This window comes from Herpailurus yagouaroundi, unplaced genomic scaffold (genome assembly GCF_014898765.1).
Source record: "Herpailurus yagouaroundi ecotype Mexico unplaced genomic scaffold, PumYag 216, whole genome shotgun sequence".
Taxonomy (NCBI): domain Eukaryota; kingdom Metazoa; phylum Chordata; class Mammalia; order Carnivora; family Felidae; genus Herpailurus; species Herpailurus yagouaroundi.
In genome coordinates, this window is record NW_024412447.1 from 705,296 (window position 1) to 726,206 (window position 20,911).

The 20,911-nt window shown below is 63.9% G+C and overlaps 1 protein-coding gene across 1 annotated transcript in view; it reads right to left on the reverse strand.

Moving 5' to 3' along the window:
- Positions 1–2,402: 2,402 nt before the first annotated feature.
- CHLSN (cholesin) overlaps positions 2,403–20,911 on the reverse strand; it is a 121,719-nt gene continuing 103,210 nt past the window's right edge. Inside the window, exons 4-6 of the mRNA XM_040455697.1 lie at positions 12,917–13,113; positions 7,374–7,455; positions 2,403–3,074 (exon numbers count right to left, since the gene is read on the reverse strand). Of these exons, the coding sequence (XP_040311631.1) occupies positions 2,892–3,074; positions 7,374–7,455; positions 12,917–13,113 (462 nt within the window). The 3' untranslated portion in view covers positions 2,403–2,891. The remainder of the gene's footprint in view (positions 3,075–7,373; positions 7,456–12,916; positions 13,114–20,911) is intronic.

Consider the following 20,911-nt stretch of genomic DNA (forward strand, 5'->3'; position numbering starts at 1 on the left):
GTCCCCTGCCCAGTGCAACGCTGTGGCCTGTGTCAGCGTTTCTGTCCTTGTACTGCCGAGTGCTGTTTGCCTTGGTGTCCCGGTCACCTGCTGCTGGACGTCTGGGTTGTTTTTGGCTCGGGGGTGCCGACAGGCAAACAGCGGCCACGGTCAAGCTTCCTGGCCCAGTGGCCCCACATAGACCTTGGTGAGTCAGGGGGTCACAGACCGTCCTTCAGCACACACGGCCCCCACCCCACGCCGTGGCCTGGCCCCGGGGCTCAGACTCTCCCACGTCACTGCCCCGGGGGCCTCATCCATGCCGTCTCTGACAGACACCCCTGGCAAGTGACGTTGGTCCTGGTGCGCCCAGGTGACATGTCTGTGTCTCCTCGCTCTGCCAGGGGGAACCTTGCAGTAGACAGCACTTTATGCCCTGGAAGGAGCCCTTAGGGAGGAAAGAGCCCTCTCCCATCTGGTATCAGGGAGCGTTTGTGCTCAAGTGAAGGGAGCGCCCTGGTCTCCCGACTGTTTCCATTAACAGATGATGAGGACTTGGGACCCATCACATTCCCCTTTTCAACTTGGCTGCCAGGAAACCCAGACCTATGGTTCTTGATCAATCAACCCTGATTCCTTAAAAAAAAAAAAAAAAAAAAAGCCTTTTCTAGCTTATGGATCTTCCTTTGTGTGTCTACTTTTCAACGTATTTTTTAATGTTTACTTTTGAGAGACAGAGACAGGGCACAAGCAGGGGAGGGGGAGAGAGGGGGAGACACAGAATCCCAAGCAGGCTCCAGGCTCTGAGCTGTCAGCACAGAGCCTGACGTGGGGCTCGAACCCACAAACTGCAAGCTCATGACCTGAGCCGGTCAGATGCTCAACGGACTGAGCCCCCCAGGCGCCCCTTAATGTGTTTTTTGGGTGCCTCCTCAAAGCTTAGGCACTGTGAGGCTGGCACCCCGATTGCTTGACGCCCCCAGATTATCTGTGGAGCCGTGATGCCAACACATCGGATTGGTGATGCACTCACAGGCCTGCGCCAACTCGGGGTTCCAAAGTGCCTCCTGTTCGGGATGTCACTGATGCCTGGAGGGTCGGGACCTCCCCTCTGTCTCTGAAAGCCAAAGAGGGGGCTGCCAGGTGCTCTGGCCTGGAAGTGGGTGTGTGTGTGCAAGTGGCGGGGTTTCAGCTGCACCAGTGGGAGGGGTGGAGCCAGATGCCCCCGGGGAGTGGCGGAGTATCACCCCTGCCCCTGGGGGGGGTGCGGGGGAGGCCTGGGTGTTGGGTGGGAGGTGGGGCCGCGTGACCCTCAGAACCCAGGGGTGTGGGTTGCAGGTGAGAGAGGGGAGGTCCCAAGGACCAGCCCAGGGCCCTCTGGACGCCTGGGCCCCTCCTGGCCTGGGGAACCCTAACCTTGAGGCCTGACCCCATCGAGGAGAAGCGTCCCTCGGCACGGGTGGTTCACGGTACCCGAAGCTCAAGTGAAAGCAGAAACCGAGGCTGGGGACACTGCTGGGAGGGGACGCCTCGGGGGAACGTGGCTGGAAAGGCCTGGCCAGGTGCGGCCACAGCGAGGCCCCAGGCCTTCTTCTGGAATAAGGGGTCTACGCACAGGCCAGGAGCCCGTGACTCACTGTCGGCACCGTGACAGGACACAACCAGTTCACCTTACACACCTTCGTGCTGTCCTGGTTGTCTACTGCACGCGCCCCAGCAACAGGGTTTATGAACCCGCAAGGTGAGGACTCGGTGGTGACAGCTCACCTCTGCTTCGCACGGTGTCACCTGGGGTGGAAGCCGCTGGAGGGCCTGCCATCACCCTGGTGGATCCCCACGCAGCCTCCCCATCTGGCAGGGGCTTCCCACGTGAAGGCCGCCAAGTCCCAAGGGCACACGTCCAGAGGGCGCCGCCTGCCTCCACCTCCTGTCCTGGCCTCAGAGCCGCACGGCTCCACCCGTGCCTCATCCCATGCTGGAGGCTGACGCGCGTCCCCGCAGGCAGAGCACCAAAGCCTGGGTGGATGAGTTTTAAAACCACCACATCTCCACCACCCTGTGATTCTCCACGTACAGGTGCCGGGAAGTGCAGGCCTCCTGAAGGTGGTCCCGGCACCGGCCGCCCACCGACTTCCCCCACTCGCTGAGGAGGTGTGGGCCGCGGTGCCCTGAGCGCAGCCTCCGGGGCACTGGGAGCCCCATGACTTCTGGGGAGTTCAACGCACCCAGAGCTCCTCTCGGCATAGAACGAGCCTGTCCCGGGTCCGTGCAGACAGCGGCCTGCAGAGCAAGTGCTGGGCGCCCGCAGGCAGAAACGCCACACGGGGAGTCTCACCAGGACGCCGTCCTGGGGGGGCTACGTCCACAGCCTGACGCACGTTCGTGGTCGATCAACGCACAAATGAGAACAAAACACACAGAACGAGAGCCACGGCCGACACAGGATGGTTTTACTGCAAACAGGAGTGGAAAAGGTCGGTGAACGCAGGCAGGTGACCAGGCAGCCCTGGACGCCACCGGAGGGACCGCCCTCAGCCCCCAACAGGGACGGACCACTGCTGGCGGGAAGGGCTGGCTCTGGTGGATTTCTGAGTCATTCCAGTAGAAAACAGGCCTTTCTCTCGGCTTCCCTGTGGGCTCTGAGGCCACGGAGTGACCAGGCCAGTGTCTCTAGGTTACCCCCCTAGTGCTCCCGTTTGGTTGTGAAGGCATGAAAACCTGTCATCGTGGAGTCAGTCCTCCCGAGGGCCAGGGGCCCGGCCCCCGGAAGTCCCCGGGCCCACTGGCCGCTGCCCTGCTGCTGACCCCGCTTGCCCCTCGCTGGGGCCCCACTGCCGGGAGGACGCGGTCGCCCTCACCGAGAGGCCCGGGACCGCCTGGGGCTGCGGCAGTGACCCGGCCCGCCGGCAGCCCTAGGACAGCAGCTGTAGCACCTGCCGGACGCGCTGGATCATCCCCAGCGGGAGGGTGTCCGCGCCCCTGGCCTCGTCTGACTTCTGCATCAGGGCCTCGGCCTTCTGCACTGTCAGCTCTCGGGCCCGGCCCCTCAGCCCCTCCAGGTAGGCCAGCAGGGTGGAGAAGAGCTCGTCGGGAACCTGGTGGGGGAAGAGGACCAGAGCGTCAGGGGCCGGGCGGGGTGAGGTGACGAGTGCGGACACTGAGCGGGCCCGGGCGTCAGGCGGCTCACCGCCTCCTCCTCCAGGCAGCAGAGCTCGGCGTCATCTCGGCCCCGGGCACGCCGACGGTGCGGGGCCCCGTGTGCCGCACCCCTGTTCCCACCCCGTGCCGCTGCTGTGGGACCACGGGGCTGGGGGAGGCGGGGAGGGCAGGCCAGTCTCCTGGTCTTTTTCGAGGGCTCGGGGTCCTGCAGCCATTGGATGTCACCCCCTCCCGAAAGGCCAGCCAGTCGACAGTTAACAGGCGTGTTTGTGAGGAGAGAAATCTTCTGAGACACACACACACACACACACACACCCTGGGGATCTGAGGGTGGAGCCCCCGCCGATAAAACCGAGTTCTGGCTCCCCGACCCCAGGCTCGGCTGGTCCCGTCCCGAGGGGAGAGTGAAGGGGCGGCCGGGTCCGCTCAGAAAGCAGGTAGTGACTCACAGGCCTCAACTCCAAAGCTTCAGCAGTGGAGGCGGAGGCAGAGACAGGCACACAGGGCAAGGGGACAGAGCCAGGCCCAGGCAGGAACCCCTCCATCCATGGTCAGCTGGCTCTCGACAAGGGCGCCCAGACCATTCGATGGGGAAGGGGGCCCCCACATCACTCCCCTCGCATGCGGACCCTCTCCCACCCCTTGTTGTCCCCCCCCCCACCTCCCTGCACAGGCTTCCCCGGTGTTGGCGGCCAAGCCTGTGTCCTGCAGCAAGACTAGAAGATTCTACCGTGAAATTGAGGACAGAGGAGAGAAAACCCAGATCCTGAGCCCAGCCCATCAGCTCAGGATCTGGGTCTCAGCTCAGGACACGGGCCCCTGGGGTGCACGCAGCCCTGGCCAGGTTTCCAGGCCCTTCCTGACCCCACAGGGCATCACGTCAGAACAAAGTGTCTGATCTCAAAGTCAGAGGCCGAGCAAACAAACCAAAAGCGACCTGAACAAGACAAATGTCGTGCGGAGAGAAGGGAACTTCAAAGTGGTGTTGCTGACGTCCTCGAGAAGTAAGGAAACACGATCCACTGAGAACACAAGAGAAGAACACCGCCGAGAACGGCTGTGTCTTCAGCGACACGGGTCACAGCCTGTCTTTGGTCACAGGGCCATGCTGCTCTGACCGGCCCCTCCCCAGCGCCCGTGACACTGAGCTCCTCGGCACTCGCTCAAAGGACACCTGCATCGTCTGCTCTGGACAGAGGTCGACACACACCCTTTGTCCGTTTTAGAGCTGGGCTGCCCTTCTGTCGACCTAGAAAAGCTCCCACAGTCGTGAGATCGGGGTCTGCGCCCACCTCCTCCCTCCTGTGGGTGGGTGGGTGGCCATCTCCCCACCCGCCAGTCTGAGTCTGTGGTCGCTGTGCTGGGGCAGTCGGCGCCTGTGCCCGACCTGAGGCCACAACAGGTGCCCCCACATTCGCTTCTGGGAGCTCTAGTTTCAGCCCCGACATCCGGGGCCTCAATCCGCTTTGAGGGCTGCTGACAGAGGTCAGATGGGGTCACCTTCCTTCCTTGACACGTGCAAATCCAGCTGGCAAAACTCCGCTTGCGGAGGAGGCCATTCTTTCCCCGTCGAATGGTCGTGGCTCCCTCCGCCTCTGTGGACCCTGAGCGTACTCGTTCCCTTCCGGGCTTTCCATTCCCCTCCCTTGTCAGTCCACCCCCACGGGGGTCGGATGTGGCTTCTGTCTCATCCGTGAAACCGAATCGCATATCCTGCTCCCGACAGGAAGTGCTCATGCACACCCACGCACACACGCAGACACGTGGCGGCCATGAGGTCAGGCCCGTGCGCCTCAGGGGCTCGAAGTGAGGCTGGGGTGGGGGTGGGGGTGGGGGTTCTTCAAGTAGGCGCACCAGGAAGACAGGGCACGCGTGGGACCACAGAACAGGTTCGTCTCACGTCACGGCCTCTGCTGTTCCCGCGGGCAGCACCGGGGCGCCACTGCTGCCACGGTCCAGCCAAGGAGGGTCCGGCCCTCTGCTCCGGGGCCACACACAGCCGGTGGGGCACGTGGGCGGGACGGCAGGACGCCCACAAAGGGAAGCGGGGCTCGGTGTGGGGCCAGGAGGCAGCACCGTCTAGCGTCTGGGGGCCGGAGCAACCAGGACCCCCAGCTTTGGCCCCGGGGTCCCCTCCTGTTCCTGCCACCAGCCTGCTGAGTCACGCAGGCCCGGGAGCGTCTGCGGAACCAAGGGCCGGGCACACCGTTCCCAGGGCCCTTCCCCCTTCCCCGCCTCCGCGCCTCCCCTTCTACCCCCCCACCCCCGGGCGCCTCGGCCACAGTCATCCGCTGCGGTCCAGGGCTTTCTTCTATCCCACTGCCTGTGCTGGACCCCAAGTGAACCCTGACCCTGACCTCAGGGGGCTCACCAGAGACCAATGAATCCATCGGTCCATCCGCCCACCCGGAAAGGCCCCGGACACCACCCCTCCCCCCAGCTGGGTTCAGGTGCACGTGCCCCGGTTTCCAGGGGAGCCCAGGCAGCTCCGGGGCGTTAAGCTCAGAGATGTGGGGGTCCGTGAAAGCCGGCGAGCCTTGTCCTTCCGGGTTCACGTCCCAGCGGGGCAGATGGCTAAGTAAATGACAGGACACCGGGAAGGTGCCAAGTCCATCCGCTGGGGGACAGTCTACTCACAGAAACCTAAGTGACACACACACAGAGTTAACCCCAAAGAGCTCAAAGGCCTAAAGGTAAGAACAGAAACTACAAAACCCTCACAAGGAAACACTGGGGTAATTCTGATGACCTTGGGGGAGACCGTGATTTCTTACTTACGACACCAGACGCACAAGTGACAAAAGAAAAAAGACAAAAATCAGGCTTCGTCAAAATTATGACACGTCTCCAGCCCACCTCCCGGCGGGCAGTGACCAGGTGGTCTCCAGGGGCCTCAGGAAGCAAGGCCTCGGTTCCCGAGGCGCCTAGGCCCCTCCTCAGGGCACAGCGAGTCCACACAGGCTGGGAGTTGGCTGTCAGGCCACCATCACCTGCCAGCACCTTGAGGCCCCGGGGGGGGAAGGGGGCGGGCAGGGTGGTCAGGACACAGGTCTCTGTCCACAGCTGCCCGCTCGCTCTGTGTGTGTGACACCTGCTCCAGAGAGTTCCAGGGACAGTGTGTCCGCCGGGGCCCGGGCTCCTGGGCACAGAAGTCTGGTGATGTGCTGGGGGGAGGGGGTGTGGGCCCTGAGCTATGGCGAGTGGGGAGCGGCCACGGATAGGCACGGGACAGGGGGGTCACGGGGAAGGAAGGGTGGGGTGTCACGCCCCAGTGCGGGCTCTGCGGTGGGTCACAAGGCCGGCCCGTGACTCCTGCAGCGGTACAGGCTGGCCCAGCCCTGGCGCCTGTTTGGAAAGCTGTGGGCTCTCAGGCGTGTCCTTCCCCGGTCACGGGCACACAGGCACCCTGGACCTCCCTGCAGCAGGGCTGTCACGCTTGTGACGAAAGCTATACTTGTCAGAACAAATGGCGGTAGCAGGGGCTTACGCAGCCTGGGAGAAGACCCTCGCAGACGCGGATGTGGCTCTGGTGGGGCGGGGGAGGGGGCAGGCGGCCAGGCTCTGCCCAAGGGCGGAAAGCCAGTCGACCAAGGCAGACGAGGGTGGACCAAGGAGCACCACGTGGCAAGCACCAGGGCGACCACTGGCCAGGACGAGAGCTGCCAACGGTGTGGTGGCAATCGGGGCGTTTCTGGAATCCCGAAGCAGGTCCACAGACGTGGCTGATTACCGCATGTCAAACCCAGGTGCCCCCTGAATCATGTGACCGAGGGAGGTCGGCATGGACCATCCTGCACCAGGTGCGTTGGGAGGGCACCCCCGTGCCCCACCTGTGTCTGATAACTGGCTTCTCCCAGACGCACTCCCCACCGCGCCAGGTGCACACAGCTCTCCTCCCCACCGGGGACGCACGCTCCCCACCGGGGACGCACGCTCCACACCTCCCTCCGCTCACTTACCACGCACATGGCAGTCGCCGTCCTACATCTGCACATGCTTCCCCTCCCCCAGCGTGCACACACGATTGCTGTCGGACATGTGCGCACACCTGCCCTCCCCTGCCCTACACCCCCCCAGTGTGCACACCCCTGCCCCTGCCCTAACGCCCTCCCAGCGTGCACACCCCTGCCCTAACAGCCTCCCAGCGTGCACACACCTGCTCTAACCACGCCCACCGGGTGTGCACACCCCTGCTCCCTGCCTCATGTACACCCCTGCCCCACCGGTGCACATACCTGGCCGTTGTCATACATGTGCAGTAGCAGCCAGGTCTGCCTCGTCTTCTGGAACTTCCAGCTCTCATGCTTCTGGGCCCAGCTGGGAAGCAAGGACAGGACACGTCAGGCGCCGGCGGGAACTGACAGAGGGTCTGTGCACCAGGTGTGTGGAGGCCCCTCCCCAGCTGGAGGGCGGCAGACGAGGAGCAGCGGAGGGGGCTCAGGGGCCTGGCGCTGGGAGGGCGCCTCACTCCCGAGCGCCTGCCTCCACATCCCCGCCAGACGGCACGGGCCCCCGGAGGCTCCTGAAATCAGCCGCTCCCGCGTCAGCCTTCACCGTGTGCCCGCCGGAGCGGGGACGGCCTTCCAACTGAGAGCTGTGTGTGGAGGGTGAGGGAGAGCAGCCTGGGGGGAGCCAGGAACCCTGACCCCGAGGGTCGTGCTGGTGTGGGCCACCTGAGGCCGTGTGACCCCTCACCCCAGCCCCCACCCAACCCGCGGCCACGAGGCCAGCCTGCTGACAAGCAGGAGGAAGGGAAGGGCGGCGTGTCTGGGACTCGGGGGCACCGAGGGGTGTGGGCAGGAGGGCGGGGGGTGAGCCCCCAGGGTGTGTGATGTGCCCTAGCTGCAGCCTCGACTGGAGGGACAGTAGCTCGCGGGGCTGAGGTGGAGTCACTCTTACTCGACTTCACACACACGGTCACGTGACAGCAGAGCCGCCTGAGCCCAGCCCCACGTCTGCCGGGGACCACGGGCACTTTGTGTGGCAGCCACAGAACAGGACCTGAGCCAGACCGGGTCCCTGCTCCCATCCCATCCCGCTGGGGACCCGTGGATTCACATCTGGGATCTGGCCCTGGAGACTGACCGGCGCCCCTACAAAGTGGTGTGCCTTCAGGGCACCACGACCCGGACTCCCGCACCCGCAGGTGTGGCCCTCGGCCTGTGCCCGGAACGAGTGCGCGGCAGAAATCGGGCCGTGGTCATTAGAGGAGGCCCCGAGGAAGAGCCCAAGAGCCGCCAGGCCGGGCGCTGTCCCTGGCTGATCCCTGCGGGTTAGCCCGAGGGGCCCCTGCCCCGTGCTGGTTATCAAGTGACTGCGCTGGCTCACACCGTCCATCGCCCACTCTGCTGGGGGGAGGAGGGGGGGTCTTCAAAAAACGGGTTTGCCAGATGGCGCGACGCTAAGTAGAAGGAGCTGCAGACCCGTAAAAACAGGACACGGAGGCTGATGCACTCTGGTTCCAGCAAGCAACCCCCTGGAGCCGACGGTCCACGAAGCCCTGGCCAGGCCTCCCGTGAGCAGCCTTCCCAGCAAGTCCTGTGGCCACAGCTCCTGTGACTCCTCCCCCAAAGGTGTGGGCCCTGGGCTCGTCCGGCCCTGAGGAGCGGCTGTCTTGGGGTCTGCTCCTCCCGGGTCTTGGGTTTCGACTTACTAGCAAGCCCTTTGCTGTGCTTACTCCTTCTTTACAATAAACTTTCTCTGTTCAAATCACCATTTGGTTCCACTGACCACCTGCACGCTGGCCAATTCCCCTGCCCTGGAAGATGGCACACGACCTCCCCAAGGGTCTGCGGGGTCCGTCCTGGGCTGATGGAGGGTGTGGAGGTGCCGAGCTCCACTGCCTGGGACCTGGGGCTCCACGGACCTGGCTGCCGTGGCCACAGCATCGACAACACGGACGGGCTGTGTGCCTGACCCGAGCCAGGGCTCTGGTCTAGCTTAGGCTCAACCCCCCCCCTTGTGGTCACCTGAACCCCCAGACAGTGTTACGGTGGCTTCAGATCTGCCGTGTGGGCCCAAAGGAAGCAAGGGGCACTGGCTGGGAGCCCCAAGCCCCTAGGCCACGACAGGCAGAGAGGAGGCCCCCAGACCAGGACGACGAGGACACAGGAGTGAAGTTGGGGATGACGGACATGAACAAGCCAGCCCGCCTCTCCAGGCTCCTGCTCCGTCTCAGAGACGCCTCCCTGAGAGGCAGGACCCGTGGGGATAGAGAATCTGAGAGACCAGGGTCCACAGGGAGGGAGCGGGGACCCCGCGTTAGGTGGGCTCCCTGGTGGTAAGGGCTGAGCCCCACCCTCCCGAGGGGGTACGGAGTCGTCAGTGGCTCCCAGAGAACATGGCTCCGTGAGGTCATGGGTGAAGGACGCTTCAACACCCAGACGGGCAGAAGCACGTGCAGCTGCTGTACAGGCCCCTGGCCCACGGCCACCCAGAGACACGTGTGTCCCACGGGCCCCGCCTGAGCCCCAACATCGGGCAGGTTCTGGAGCCCCTGAGCCGGTGAATGTGTCTCTATCTCCACCAACCCGTCCCCAAGGCCGCGGTCTTCAGGGAAACCCTAAGAACCCGGCCCCAGGCCTCACACGTACCAACCCCCACGTTCCAGCCGGCAGTGCCATCGCGGCCTAGAGCAGCCCGTGCTCTCGCGGCAATCAGACAACTCGCGGATTTCGTACGGCCCGGTCTGCACGGCAGAAATCTCTCAGCTCACGGGAAGCTGGAATCGGCTGGCCGGCCCAGGCCCCGGGCGTAAAAGAGGGATGGGGCCCAGCAGCCTCTCGTCCCGGGAAGGCAGGCCCTGAGTCGCTGAGGCCGTGCGCCCCGCTGACCCCCGCTTACGCAGCACCTGATCGAGTCCCGGCCTGCGCTGGGGATGGGGCTGGGGCCGGGCGCCCAGCGGGACAGGACACCCCGTGAGGGAGGAGCTGCCGTGTCCGGCTCAGTCGGCGGGAGGGGCCCCGGTGGAAGAGGGAAGAAACAACAGCCGGAGTCCGTCTCCCTGCCCCCAGCCCGGCGAGGGGTTGGTGTGGGGTCTCCGGGGAGAGCATGCTGGCTGCCTCGGCCCTGGGTCTGACATCCCACAGGGGCCAGGCTGCCCTCGGGGCTCCCTCGGGGCTCCCGCGGGCCCAGAGACCACCGCTACCATTCCAAGCACACGCATGGGGTGCAGCTCCCGCCACACAAGACCTACAGCTGCCAGGCACGGGGACGCCGGGCGGCCACAGGAGCCCGCGCGGGCTGGAGGCGAGGCCCAGACAGCAGAGGACAGGCGGCCTACCACAACATGGATGGCGTCCCCGGGCCGGCCTCTAGGTAATGGGGCATCTGGACAGGACAGGCCCCCGGTGGGTGAACGCCAGGGAGCTGGGCAGTCCACGTCGCGGCGGGAGGCGTGGCCTCGGGAGCGAAGACCGGGTCCGCAGCCCGGCCTCTTGTCGCCCACACGGGGTGTATGCGAAGAGCGGCCGCAGGCCTCTAGCCTGTCCTCACCCCCGCCCACCCCAGGCGGGCTCTGCGCCTGTGGCACAGCCTGAGGTCCACTCTGTGGCTGGCCTGTCCCCCGGCTCCTCTGTCCAGCCCCGGCCCCGCGGCCTCCTGTGTCCAGCCGTGACCCGTGCACGCTCACAGAAACACACGTGGGCTCTCAGGCTGACAGCCGAGACCACAGAGGACGACCCTCTCGCTCGAGGACCCACGTTGACAAGCAGCAGGCTGGCTCCAGCCCAGGCCCTGCCATCCCCAAGGCTGGTGCCCCACGCCGTGCTGACAGCCCAGCTGAGCCGGGGACCCCACACCCACACGCCAGCGGAGGGAGCAGCAGGCATCTGTCCTCAAGTACCAGGGGGCCCCCACCCACGCGCTCCTGCCCTCTCTGGCCACGAACCGGGGACGGCCTTCAGCTCTGACCTCAGAGAACACGGCTGCACGGACGGTGCTGAGCCCCTGCACCAGGCAGCCCTCGGCATTCTCGAGCTGCTGCTGTGTATGGTCCCTGCAGGGCTCACCCCTCTAGACCCATGACATGCAGCAGGGCCAATCCAGCCTCTGCCAGGGCTACGGGGGCTGGCGATGCCCCTGCACCCCTGCTGAGTTTAGGGAGGGAGGCCGGGAGGGCTGAGCCAGAGACCTGGTCCCAGCACATGCAGATTCCCCAGCCGCACCCCAGACCCCAGACCCAGCTCTCTCTTCACTGGGACGTGTGGGAGCGTGTGCCCAGGTGACACCAACGCTGGGGGCTGGACTCCTTAAGGGGTGCTGGTTCCAGCCCCGTCCACTGTGCCCAGCAGCCAAGAGTGCAGAGGCCCCAGGGTCCCACGTCGCACAGAATTACACATCCCTAAGGCTGGGGACGGGGACCAGCGGACAGGGTCCTCCTCACCCGGGCCAGGCTGCGGGACCCTCAGTTCTCTGCCCTGAGGAGGCCAGCCAGCTGGTGTGCTGGATTCCTGCCCCCAACGCAGCCACGCCCGGGGCCAGCAGGTGGAGTCACGGAGCTGGGACGGGGGGGGGGGGGGGGGGGGGGGGGGCACTTGCCTTCCTGGCTGAGCCCTTCCAGGGACCCCTCCGGGGAGGAGCCAAGAGGGCGCCGCTCGGCAGCCCCCTGGGTTATCGGCATCTTTGTTTAACACGTACAGGATGCAAACGAGGAACACAGCGAGACACGGCCTCACACCCACCCGCGTGGCTGTCATCAGCGAGGGTGGGCGCCGACGGGCAGAGGTCGCCCGGGGCCCTTGCCGGTGGGGCTGTTAACGTGGCGCAGCCGCCGTGGGCAGGTCTGCAGCTCCTGCAAAAACGGGGTCCCTGGCGATCCCGCTCCGAGGCTGTGCCCGAGACCGAGGAAGACATGTCCCCACAAGATCCCGTGCGGGGACACGCACCACAGCATCAGCCACAACGGCCCCGCGCCCGAAACAAGCCGAACGCCCACGAGCGGGTGAGCGGATAAACGAGACGTGGCGTATGCGTGCGGTGCGTGGTATCTGGCCGTAAAGAGAAAGGGACGCCTGACACGTGCTGCAACGTGGGTGGGCCTCAAACGTTTCGCCGAGCGAAGGAAGCGCTTCGCAAAAGGCCACGCTGTGCGTGACTCCCACGTGCACAATCGTCCGGAATCGACGCGCCCACAGAGACACGGGGTGGACGAGGGCTTGGGTGGAGGCGGGTGGGGCGGTCTGAGGGGAATGGGGAGTGAGTGCCGGGAGCAGGGGCTGCTGTTGGAGTCAAAGGAGTTCGGCGGCGGGCGGCCGGGGCGGCTGCGCATACACCGCTCCCCACGATCAACGCACAGATGAGTGCGTCGGAGCCGGGTCTCCCCAGGGAAGCCCGTCTTGGTGCTGGCCGCTGGTGCCACTGGACGGACCCCACTTCCGGAGGAGGAAAACCATTGTGGGCGGCGGGGGCGGGGGGAGGCTGCTGGAACCCGTGACTTTACTTCCCCGCGGGTTCCTCTGCCAACAGAAGCCAGCGATTTCACTGGGGCCTGGCTTTTCCGGGAGCTCCTGGACAGGCTGGCACAGAGCTGTTGGCAAATGCCAGGCTCTGCCTGCCGTGGGAACGGGGTAAACCAGGGTCTGCCAGGCACCCCGAGGGCTCGAGTGGGCACTGGGGGTGGTGGTTCTGTGGTGACGCCCACCAGGGCGGGTCCCAGGCTGCGGGGACACCACTGGCCCCAGGAGCCAGATTTGGAGCAGCTCACCCAAGCCCCCGTCCCTCCTGGTACACCAGAGACCCTCCGGACCCGGCCAGGCCCTGCGTGAGAGGGTCGCCTCACCCACGGAGGTAGTCCAGGGCCAGCTGGGCCCCGGAGGGCTTGGCCGGCACGCTCGGGGCTGCATTCTTCCGAAGCTGCTTCCTCTCCTCTTTCCTCCGCTCCTTTTTCAGCTTCCTCTCCAGGACCCTCTTCTCCTCCGGGGTCAGCTCGGGCAGCTCGAGGGCCGTGTCCTGTCCGGCGCCCCAGGCGGCTCCTCCCTGAAAGGCAAGGGAAAACCAGCCTGGAAGGGTGCCCCTCAGCTCCCTGGACCCCCTCCCTCACCCCCAGTACCTGGGGAAGGGGCTGCTCAAAGTCTTGCCCTCCCAGGGACCCAGGAGACCCAGCGCCTGGTGGCAAGTCCTGCGGGGAAGGGCCGGGTGTGACTATCTCACCCCAGCACGTGTCAAAGCTCACTGACCTCGGACCTCTCTCCTGACCCTGCACCTGCACTCACGCACTGGGGACAAGGATTTCTGGGCGGAGAGGAGAGCCCCGTCCCCCCACAGCCCTGCAGGAGACCTGCCCCTCCTCCTTTCCCTCTCCCCAGCCCCCCAGCCCTGTTGCTGCCCCCACTGTCTGCTGCCCGCAGACCGGGGGCACTGAGGCAGGGCTGAGAGCATACTGCTCAAGGTTGGGGGGTGGGGTACCCACAGAGGCCTTTCCACTTAGGAACCCCTCCCGAGGAAGGCCTGGGTGCCTCCCCCAGCAGCTGAGCAGTTGGTGGATGCAGGCTGCCGGCCTCTCGCTCTCCCGATAGGGCCGCGGCCTCCTGACACCCGTTTTCCCAGATACCTTGCGCCCAGCAGTACAGCCCCAACCCGCTCCCCATATCAAACCAAACCAGGCTTTCAATGGGGCGGGGGATCATGACCCCAGGACCTGCACACACGTCCCCTTTCCTGGAAAACCTGGCACACGAGCACTGGTCACTCCGCCTCTGGCCTGGGACCAGGCCACTGCCCCAAGGCCTCCGGAAGGGCAAAGGCTACCCCAGGCACATCCAGCGTTTGCAGACCTCCCCCTCCCCTCCCCTCCCCTCCCCTCCCCTCCCCTCTTGCCTCCCCAGAGGCCAGCTTACAAAGTGCCAGTGCCTTGACAACCTTTGTGTTCCCACTCAACGCCAGATCTTTCCGGAATCTTCTAAAACAAAAGAGACGCTCTCTCTCCAGCTCCCCCCTCTGCCTCCTTTAAAACCAGCAGTGGGGCCTCCAGGCTGCCCCAGGGAGGCTCCAGCAGCCCTGACACCACGTACACGCATGTGCACACACACGCACGGCTCCTCTCACACGGGGCTCACAGGCCGCCAGCACAGGGGGTGCTTCCAGAGGGGGTCTCTGGACAGACACAGCCCTGGGGCGGCACATGCCCCCTGCCTGCAAGCCTAGTTGCCCGAGGCCATAGGGATTTCTGAGGGTTTCCTGAGGTCCAGGGGAGCAGTGGTGACACCATGATGGGAGGCAGGAGGGCAGGCCCGGTGCCCTCCTGGGGTCTCCACCTTGACTGAAGACGTGGCCTCGGGGCCGGCCTAGGAAAGAGGCCAAAACTGCAATAAACCCAGTGTTTCTCGAGACCACTTCTGTGCGGCCTGTGCTCCAAGCAGGATGGGCGGGAGCAAGACGCCCTTCCTGCCCGTTTCATGCCGGGTCCCAGGGGGCCCGCTGGTGGCCTCTGAGGAGAAGCGGGGTGCAGACCGGCCCACCTGGGCCCTGCTCTTCCAGGGGGTGGGGGCAGAGGTCACGACACCCCAGGAGCGCTCAGGGAAAGCCAAGCCGCTTGCAGGGTCTGGACGCTCGTCCCGAAGGCGAAGGAGGCAGAGCCGGGACCAGAGCCGGGAGTCGCAGCACGTGAGCAGGGGCTGGGGGTGGGGAGAGGGCAGGCCCCTCCCCCCACAGAACCAGACCTTTATGCCCCCCGGAAGGCGGCTCATCGTGGCAGCAGCTCCACGGCAAACGGTTTTAAGAAGCATCGAGAGTAAGCGTCAGGCGACAGTCTGTGGTCCGGTTATCCGTTCACGTAGAAAGTGCTATCGGGTGGTGGCAGGGTGCTGCTGTGGCAAAGGGCCCAGGGCCGTGAGGTCAGGGCACCTCAGACGACAAAACCCCGACTGGAGTTTGTGCGTGGCGTCTACGGACGCACCCTAAGCGCCACACGGCGCTGCCCCTGAAGGGCTGGCCGGCAGGGGAGGGACAGTCTCTGCTCGGTCCTCGGTTTACGGATGTGGACAGAGCCCTGCCCGAGCCACATCTGTGTGGCCCCCGGCGCCGAGGATCTTTAGCCACAGTAGTCTGTCCATAAACTGTCCACAACAGTCTAACCAGTGCTCCCCGCAGCTGGGTGCTCCCCAGGGTCACGGTGGGATCCGCCCCCCTGGAGTCCAGGCCCCCTGACGTCAACTGCTTCGTGGCCCGGAGCTTGGGGGACAGAAGGGACTCCAGAGTCGGGTCCAGAAAACAGCAGCAGGCTCACAGGCCTCCCCACCAGGAAGGCCCCACTTCCTTCTGGCTCTGAACCTAGGAAACAGGTGGGCAGGAAGCCCATGCCTCTGGCTGTGGCGCCTTCAGAAATTTCGCTCTAGCTCAAAAGTACACCTTAATCAGACTTACTACCAGGTATCACACGGTAGCACAATTTCCCTTACCTAACAACGGAGAACAAAAAAGAGCGTTTCCTGCAACGTTTTAGAGAAATGTTTTATTCTGAAACAAGACGCGGGTACAGTCATCAGAGGCATCGCAGACCCCCACGTGGCCTCTGTCCACGTTCCGTGGCACCGTCTGCAGACAGACCTAGAACCCTTTCAACGATCGGAAACCCACAGCGACAGCAGCAGATTCAAGTGACAGTGAAGGATACGGAACGTGCAGGTACGAACTGTCAGATCCTTCAAAGCCTAATTTCCCCAATCCCTCTCACCACCCCAAAGCCCCCGGCTAAAGTGACACGTGAGCGACGGCTACCCCCTCGCGCCCGCGAGAGTGAAACAATTTCCCCTTTCGTTTTGCTTGCAGCGTCCTGGTTAAAATGACAACAATTTCCGAAAAGGTGTGTGCGGACAATTCTGGAAGCTGCTCCTGGAACACAGCCGAGTCTCCAGGTGCGTGTGGTGGTGGGCACGACGCCCTCCGGGAGTCGCGGGCTGGCGCTGAGTGGAGGCAGACGCGGGCTCTGGCCTCGAGGAGCTCACGGCCGGATGTAAGTGAGCTCCTGGAGGACAGGGAGAGCGGCTGTCAGAGCGGCTGTTCGGGGCGGCAGGGCTCCTGGCGGGGCACAGCTCCTGGGTGCAGGGTCCTGCACAACGTAGCGGGGCCTGGACACCCCTCTCAGAAGGCTTTTAAATGCAGGAAACGGGGGGCGCCTGGGTGGCGCAGTCGGTTCAGCGTCCGACTTCAGCCAGGTCGCGATCTCGCGATCTCGCGGGATCTCGTGATCTCGCGGTCCGTGAGTTCGAGCCCCGCGTCGGGCTCTGGGCTGATGGCTCAGGGCCTGGAGCCTGTTTCCGATTCTGTGTCTCCCTCTCTCTCTGCCCCTCCCCCGTTCATGCTCTGTCTCTCCCTGTCCCAAAAATAAATAAACGTTGAAAAAAAAAAATTTAAATGCAGGAAACGGAACACACAGGACATGCGAGGCACAAACGGAACCCTTCATCCAAAGACTGTCGACACCACACGAACCCATCCGCGCGGGTCTGTCGTGCAACCGGGCAGGGGAGCCGAGTACAGGTGACGCCGGGAGCGGTCTCCACCCGTCACGTGCCAGGAAAGTGCCCGTGCCCTCCACACATCCCGCCAATGCCACCGTGGCCTGCCAACATTCACAGCGGAAATGCCAAAAGTCAGGAGAGACCGTGCAAATAGTGTTTCCTTAATCCAGGTTCAAACTCCCTGGGTCTGTAAGTCGGGGTGAAAAACATAACTGCAACCTGAGCCCACCTGCCCAGGCCTGCAGGTCCCCCACGACCCCGGGGACAGCCAGGCTCCTTCCCTACCCGGCTCTCGCCACCTAAACCCACCCGGCCTTGGAGGACGGACGTGATGAAAACCGCCGGACCCTCCTCCCTCCCAGAAACACACACCCAGGGACACACGTTAAGGAACAGACTCCAGGATCCCAGTGGAGGTGACCTCCTTGGTTGCCAGAAATGAGGAACTGGAGGGGTCAAGTCTTATCCACAGATGGTCACAGGTGGGAGGTGGGCAGGGACAGTGGCCCTTGGGGGACAGGCCAGTGCTCCGCAGAGGCTCTCCCATACGGGCGTTCTTCAGAGTCACGGCCTGGGCTGTCGGCGGGACCTGCGACCCAGTCCCGGCTTCCAGGGCCGTGGCGCCACCCCCTTGCTAGCACAGGCCCTGCGCACCAGACTCCCCAGAGCCAGGACGCCAGCAGAGGTGGAGAGCACTGGGCAGCCAGCCTGTGTTTCAGCACTAGGAGACTCGGTTTTCACTCTTGCTGTTTACTGCTTTCTTTTTAATATTTACTTCTGAGAGAAAGAGAGGAGAGAGAGAGAGAAAGAGACAGAGACAGACACAGGCGCAGCCCGAACAGGGGAGGGGCAGAGAGAGAGGGAGACACAGAGTCGCCCCCCCCCCCCCCCCGATGCGGGGCTCAAACCCACGAACCGTGAGATCATGACCCGGGCCGAAGTCGGACACCCAACCGACTGAGCCACCTGGGTGCCCCCACTTGCTTCTTCAAACCCCAGGACACAAACAGGAGTTTGCAGTGTGGGCAGAATGTGAAGTTTGTGAGAGGCCGATACAGGTGCAGCGTCAGGGGGCTGCAGGAAGGCTGGAGAGGACCAGCCCCACAAAACCTCTCTTCGGTCCCTCACAGCTTCAGCCCGGGACAGGGTCAGGATGCCACATCTCTCGCAGGGCCGTGCGGGGACCAACCTCCTTTGGGGACAGGGTGGTCTCGAGCCAGCGAGGAGCCCCCCTTGCACCCCCCCGCCACACTGGCAAAGCCAGGGTGAGTCACACGGCCCAGCCTCCTGCCTGCAATGTGACACTGTGGGTGTCCCACGGGGCTCTGTGGGTTCAGCTGGTGCCTTTGCCTGGGGACACAGGGAACCTCCAGCCCCGAGACGAGGACCAGATTTTTCTGGAGACAAAGTCCCCTGACCCTGCGAGGACTTTTTTTAGGGCACATTTACCCTTTCACAGCTGGCCTGTCCGTTCACCCAAAATCAGCATGTCCAGCCATGTCCTGGGAGGGCCCGCTCTTGAGTGGAGGTAGACACGGGGACAGACAGAAAGAGCATACAGGCGAGACTTTTGGGGGAGGGATGGGGGTGGAGAAATCTCCCAGGGTCCTTTCCCGGAGGGACGTGTGCAGGTGGTGCCCGTGGGGCTGAGTGACTGATGGGGACAGCTACCTGGCAGACATCGGTGACCCCTTCCCCCTGGCAGGTGTAGGGGGAGGTTCGGGGTACAACTCGGTCAGGCTCAGCGCCGGCTCTATGGGCACCATCTGGGACCATCATCCAGGGCAGAGTGCAGGCGCCTCAGGGGACACAGGTGAAGAGCAGCCCTGCTCTCAAGGAGCTCCAGGGGCACAGGGAACGAGGTGTGAACAGGATGAGCTGTGGCCGTCGCCCTGCCCCGAGCCCGTGGACACTGGCAGAAGACAGGAGAGGTGCGAGGAGGCTGAGCTGACAAGGGAGAAGGGGACGGGGACTAGGAGGACGCCAGCTCCAGGGGCAGACGGGGGAGGCCAGGGGAGGAGCGGACTTGGTTTTGGCACAATTCACAGGACACACGCTCAGATGTCAAACGTGGGTGTCCGCACAGGCCGGGAGAGGCTCGGGGACAGAAAGTGTCCAGGGCCCTGAGGTCTTAGATCTGAGATGACAGGGCACATGGAAGAGAACGCATGGGGACAGGAAGACCGTTGAGTCCACTGAGAACAGAGCTAGGAAGCAGCCCCGCACTCCAGTTTCCATTTCTGGAGACGCCCTGCTCAGCCGAGGGGGTTTACCTGGTCTGCCACACAAGCTCTGAAGGCCTTTGAGGGCAGGCGGGGTCCCCAGAGAGGCCGTGAGGGCCCCTCCTTTGGAGGCCTCCGTCAGCCAGACCCAGGACGCGGTACTGGGCGAGGCACACCCCCAGCACCTCACAGCCACACACCAAGGCGTAGCCTCCGCCGCTAGAAAAGGAAACGGTTACCTGCTCGCCAGAGGTAGGGACCTACGGGGTCTCCTAACTCCAAGGTGGGTCTTCCTGGACTGCAGACCCCAAGGGCACCACGTCCCTGCTGCCAGCCCTCACTGCCTTGGGGTGACTTTGCCTACATCGGGGGTGGGGGGAAGGCACAGGCCCTGGCGGGCTCCCCCTGTGCGAGCTCTGTCACTTCGAGAAGGACCGCCCACCGGCGGGGTTTAACGATCTAGACTCCGTAAACTTTTCCTCCATTACCAGCAGGCCAGCAAGGCGTGGAATCCAGCTGCATCGTGCGGTCAACAGCCCGACCGTGGAATGTCACAGTTACGGCTTCCAGGCACGGATGCCAGATCTAACGGCAAAGGTCACGTGCACAGTCACGCCTGTGTTCGCGGCAGGCCGCTGAGCCCGCCCCCCAGCCACGCCCACCCCCTTCCTAGTAAACTCTGAAGCTGCCTTCCTCTCATTTCCGGAAACGTGTGCCTGGCCAGAAACTGAGGGGTGCGCTTTCAGTTTAATCCGGAAATGCCATTCCGGCAGGTTGATGGCCAGAACGGGCAGAGCCAGGAGGAAAACGAAGCACAGGAATCGGAAACGGGTCTAGAAGTAGCGTTTAACGCACAAAAAACACGCTTCTGGACAACTTCCAAGAAGTCAGCAGACGCTCGTTCCTGACCCGGCAGTGCTGAACTCGCCACATTAACAGAAAGCAGATTCCTAGTAACGAAAGCCCAGTAGGAAACCCTAGAGACAGCTCCGTGCCACCCGAGTTCACGGGCCAGGGCGCTGGGAGCAGGCCCAGAACACAGGCTCTCCTGTGCGAAGCCCGCAGAGAGGCCGCCGGTTCCGCACAAGATTTTCCAGTAGGTTTTCCTGCCTTTCCAGCCGCGGTCTGTGCGCTGCATTCTTCCCCAGGGGCTTTTGTGCCGAGGAAGCGGAAATGCCCTTGCCTTTGGGTAGCGAACACGACTATAGCCTCAGCTCGGGGATCCCTTGCCTTCCGGGCCCTGTAGGCTGTGCAAGATCTGCAAACGGTCTGAGCTATGGGGAGGAACTGACACCACCACCTCACTGGCTCCAAAATGAACCGGCAACATCAAAACAAACGCTGCACGGGATGGATACAGCGTATGATTAAATCAACTCCATCCATTGTTAAATGTAATTTGCAAGATAGCTCCACAGCTAGCATACGGAAACCATGGGTCAGCTTCTTCTCGCCTTGCCAGAATCCGTGAAAATTCACGTTGCCAAATAACGTGTCAAAGCCAGAGACCTTCACAAGCAAAATGGTGATACCCCTGCAGGCCGTTCCCACTCCCCCAACAATGATGAGGTGCCACGTGTGGGTGGGACTTGCTAAGATAATGTCGCCTTGGGCTATCTGTCCCAAGCAAAGGACAACACCCGTCCCAGGAGCGGAGACAGCAAGGACAGACCAGTCCCCAGGTGCACAACAGGGACAAGGTTTAGTCCGCTCCCCGCTTTTGCAGAGAAACAGGCTGGAGAGGCAGGGAACTCGCGTGTGGTCACATGGCCCGGGGATGAGACTAGAATCCGGGGTTCTGAACCAGCAATCGGAGGGGCTGCGAGCCCCAGAGACCTTCCCCAAGGAAGAGCTGTTAAGGGCGCACAGCTGGAGACCCCCTCAAGCCCTCCTCCCTAGTGCAGGACACAGCTCGGGGCCCCTCCCCTCTGGCACAGGGCACAGTTCGGAGCCCCCCCCCCCCCCCCCCCGACCTCCCCCTGGTGCGGGACACAGCTCGGAAGCCCCCATAACCTCCCCTCCCGGTGCAGGACACAGCTCAGAGTCTCCACGACCTCCCCCTGGTGCAGCACATAGCTCGGGCCCAACCCCCCC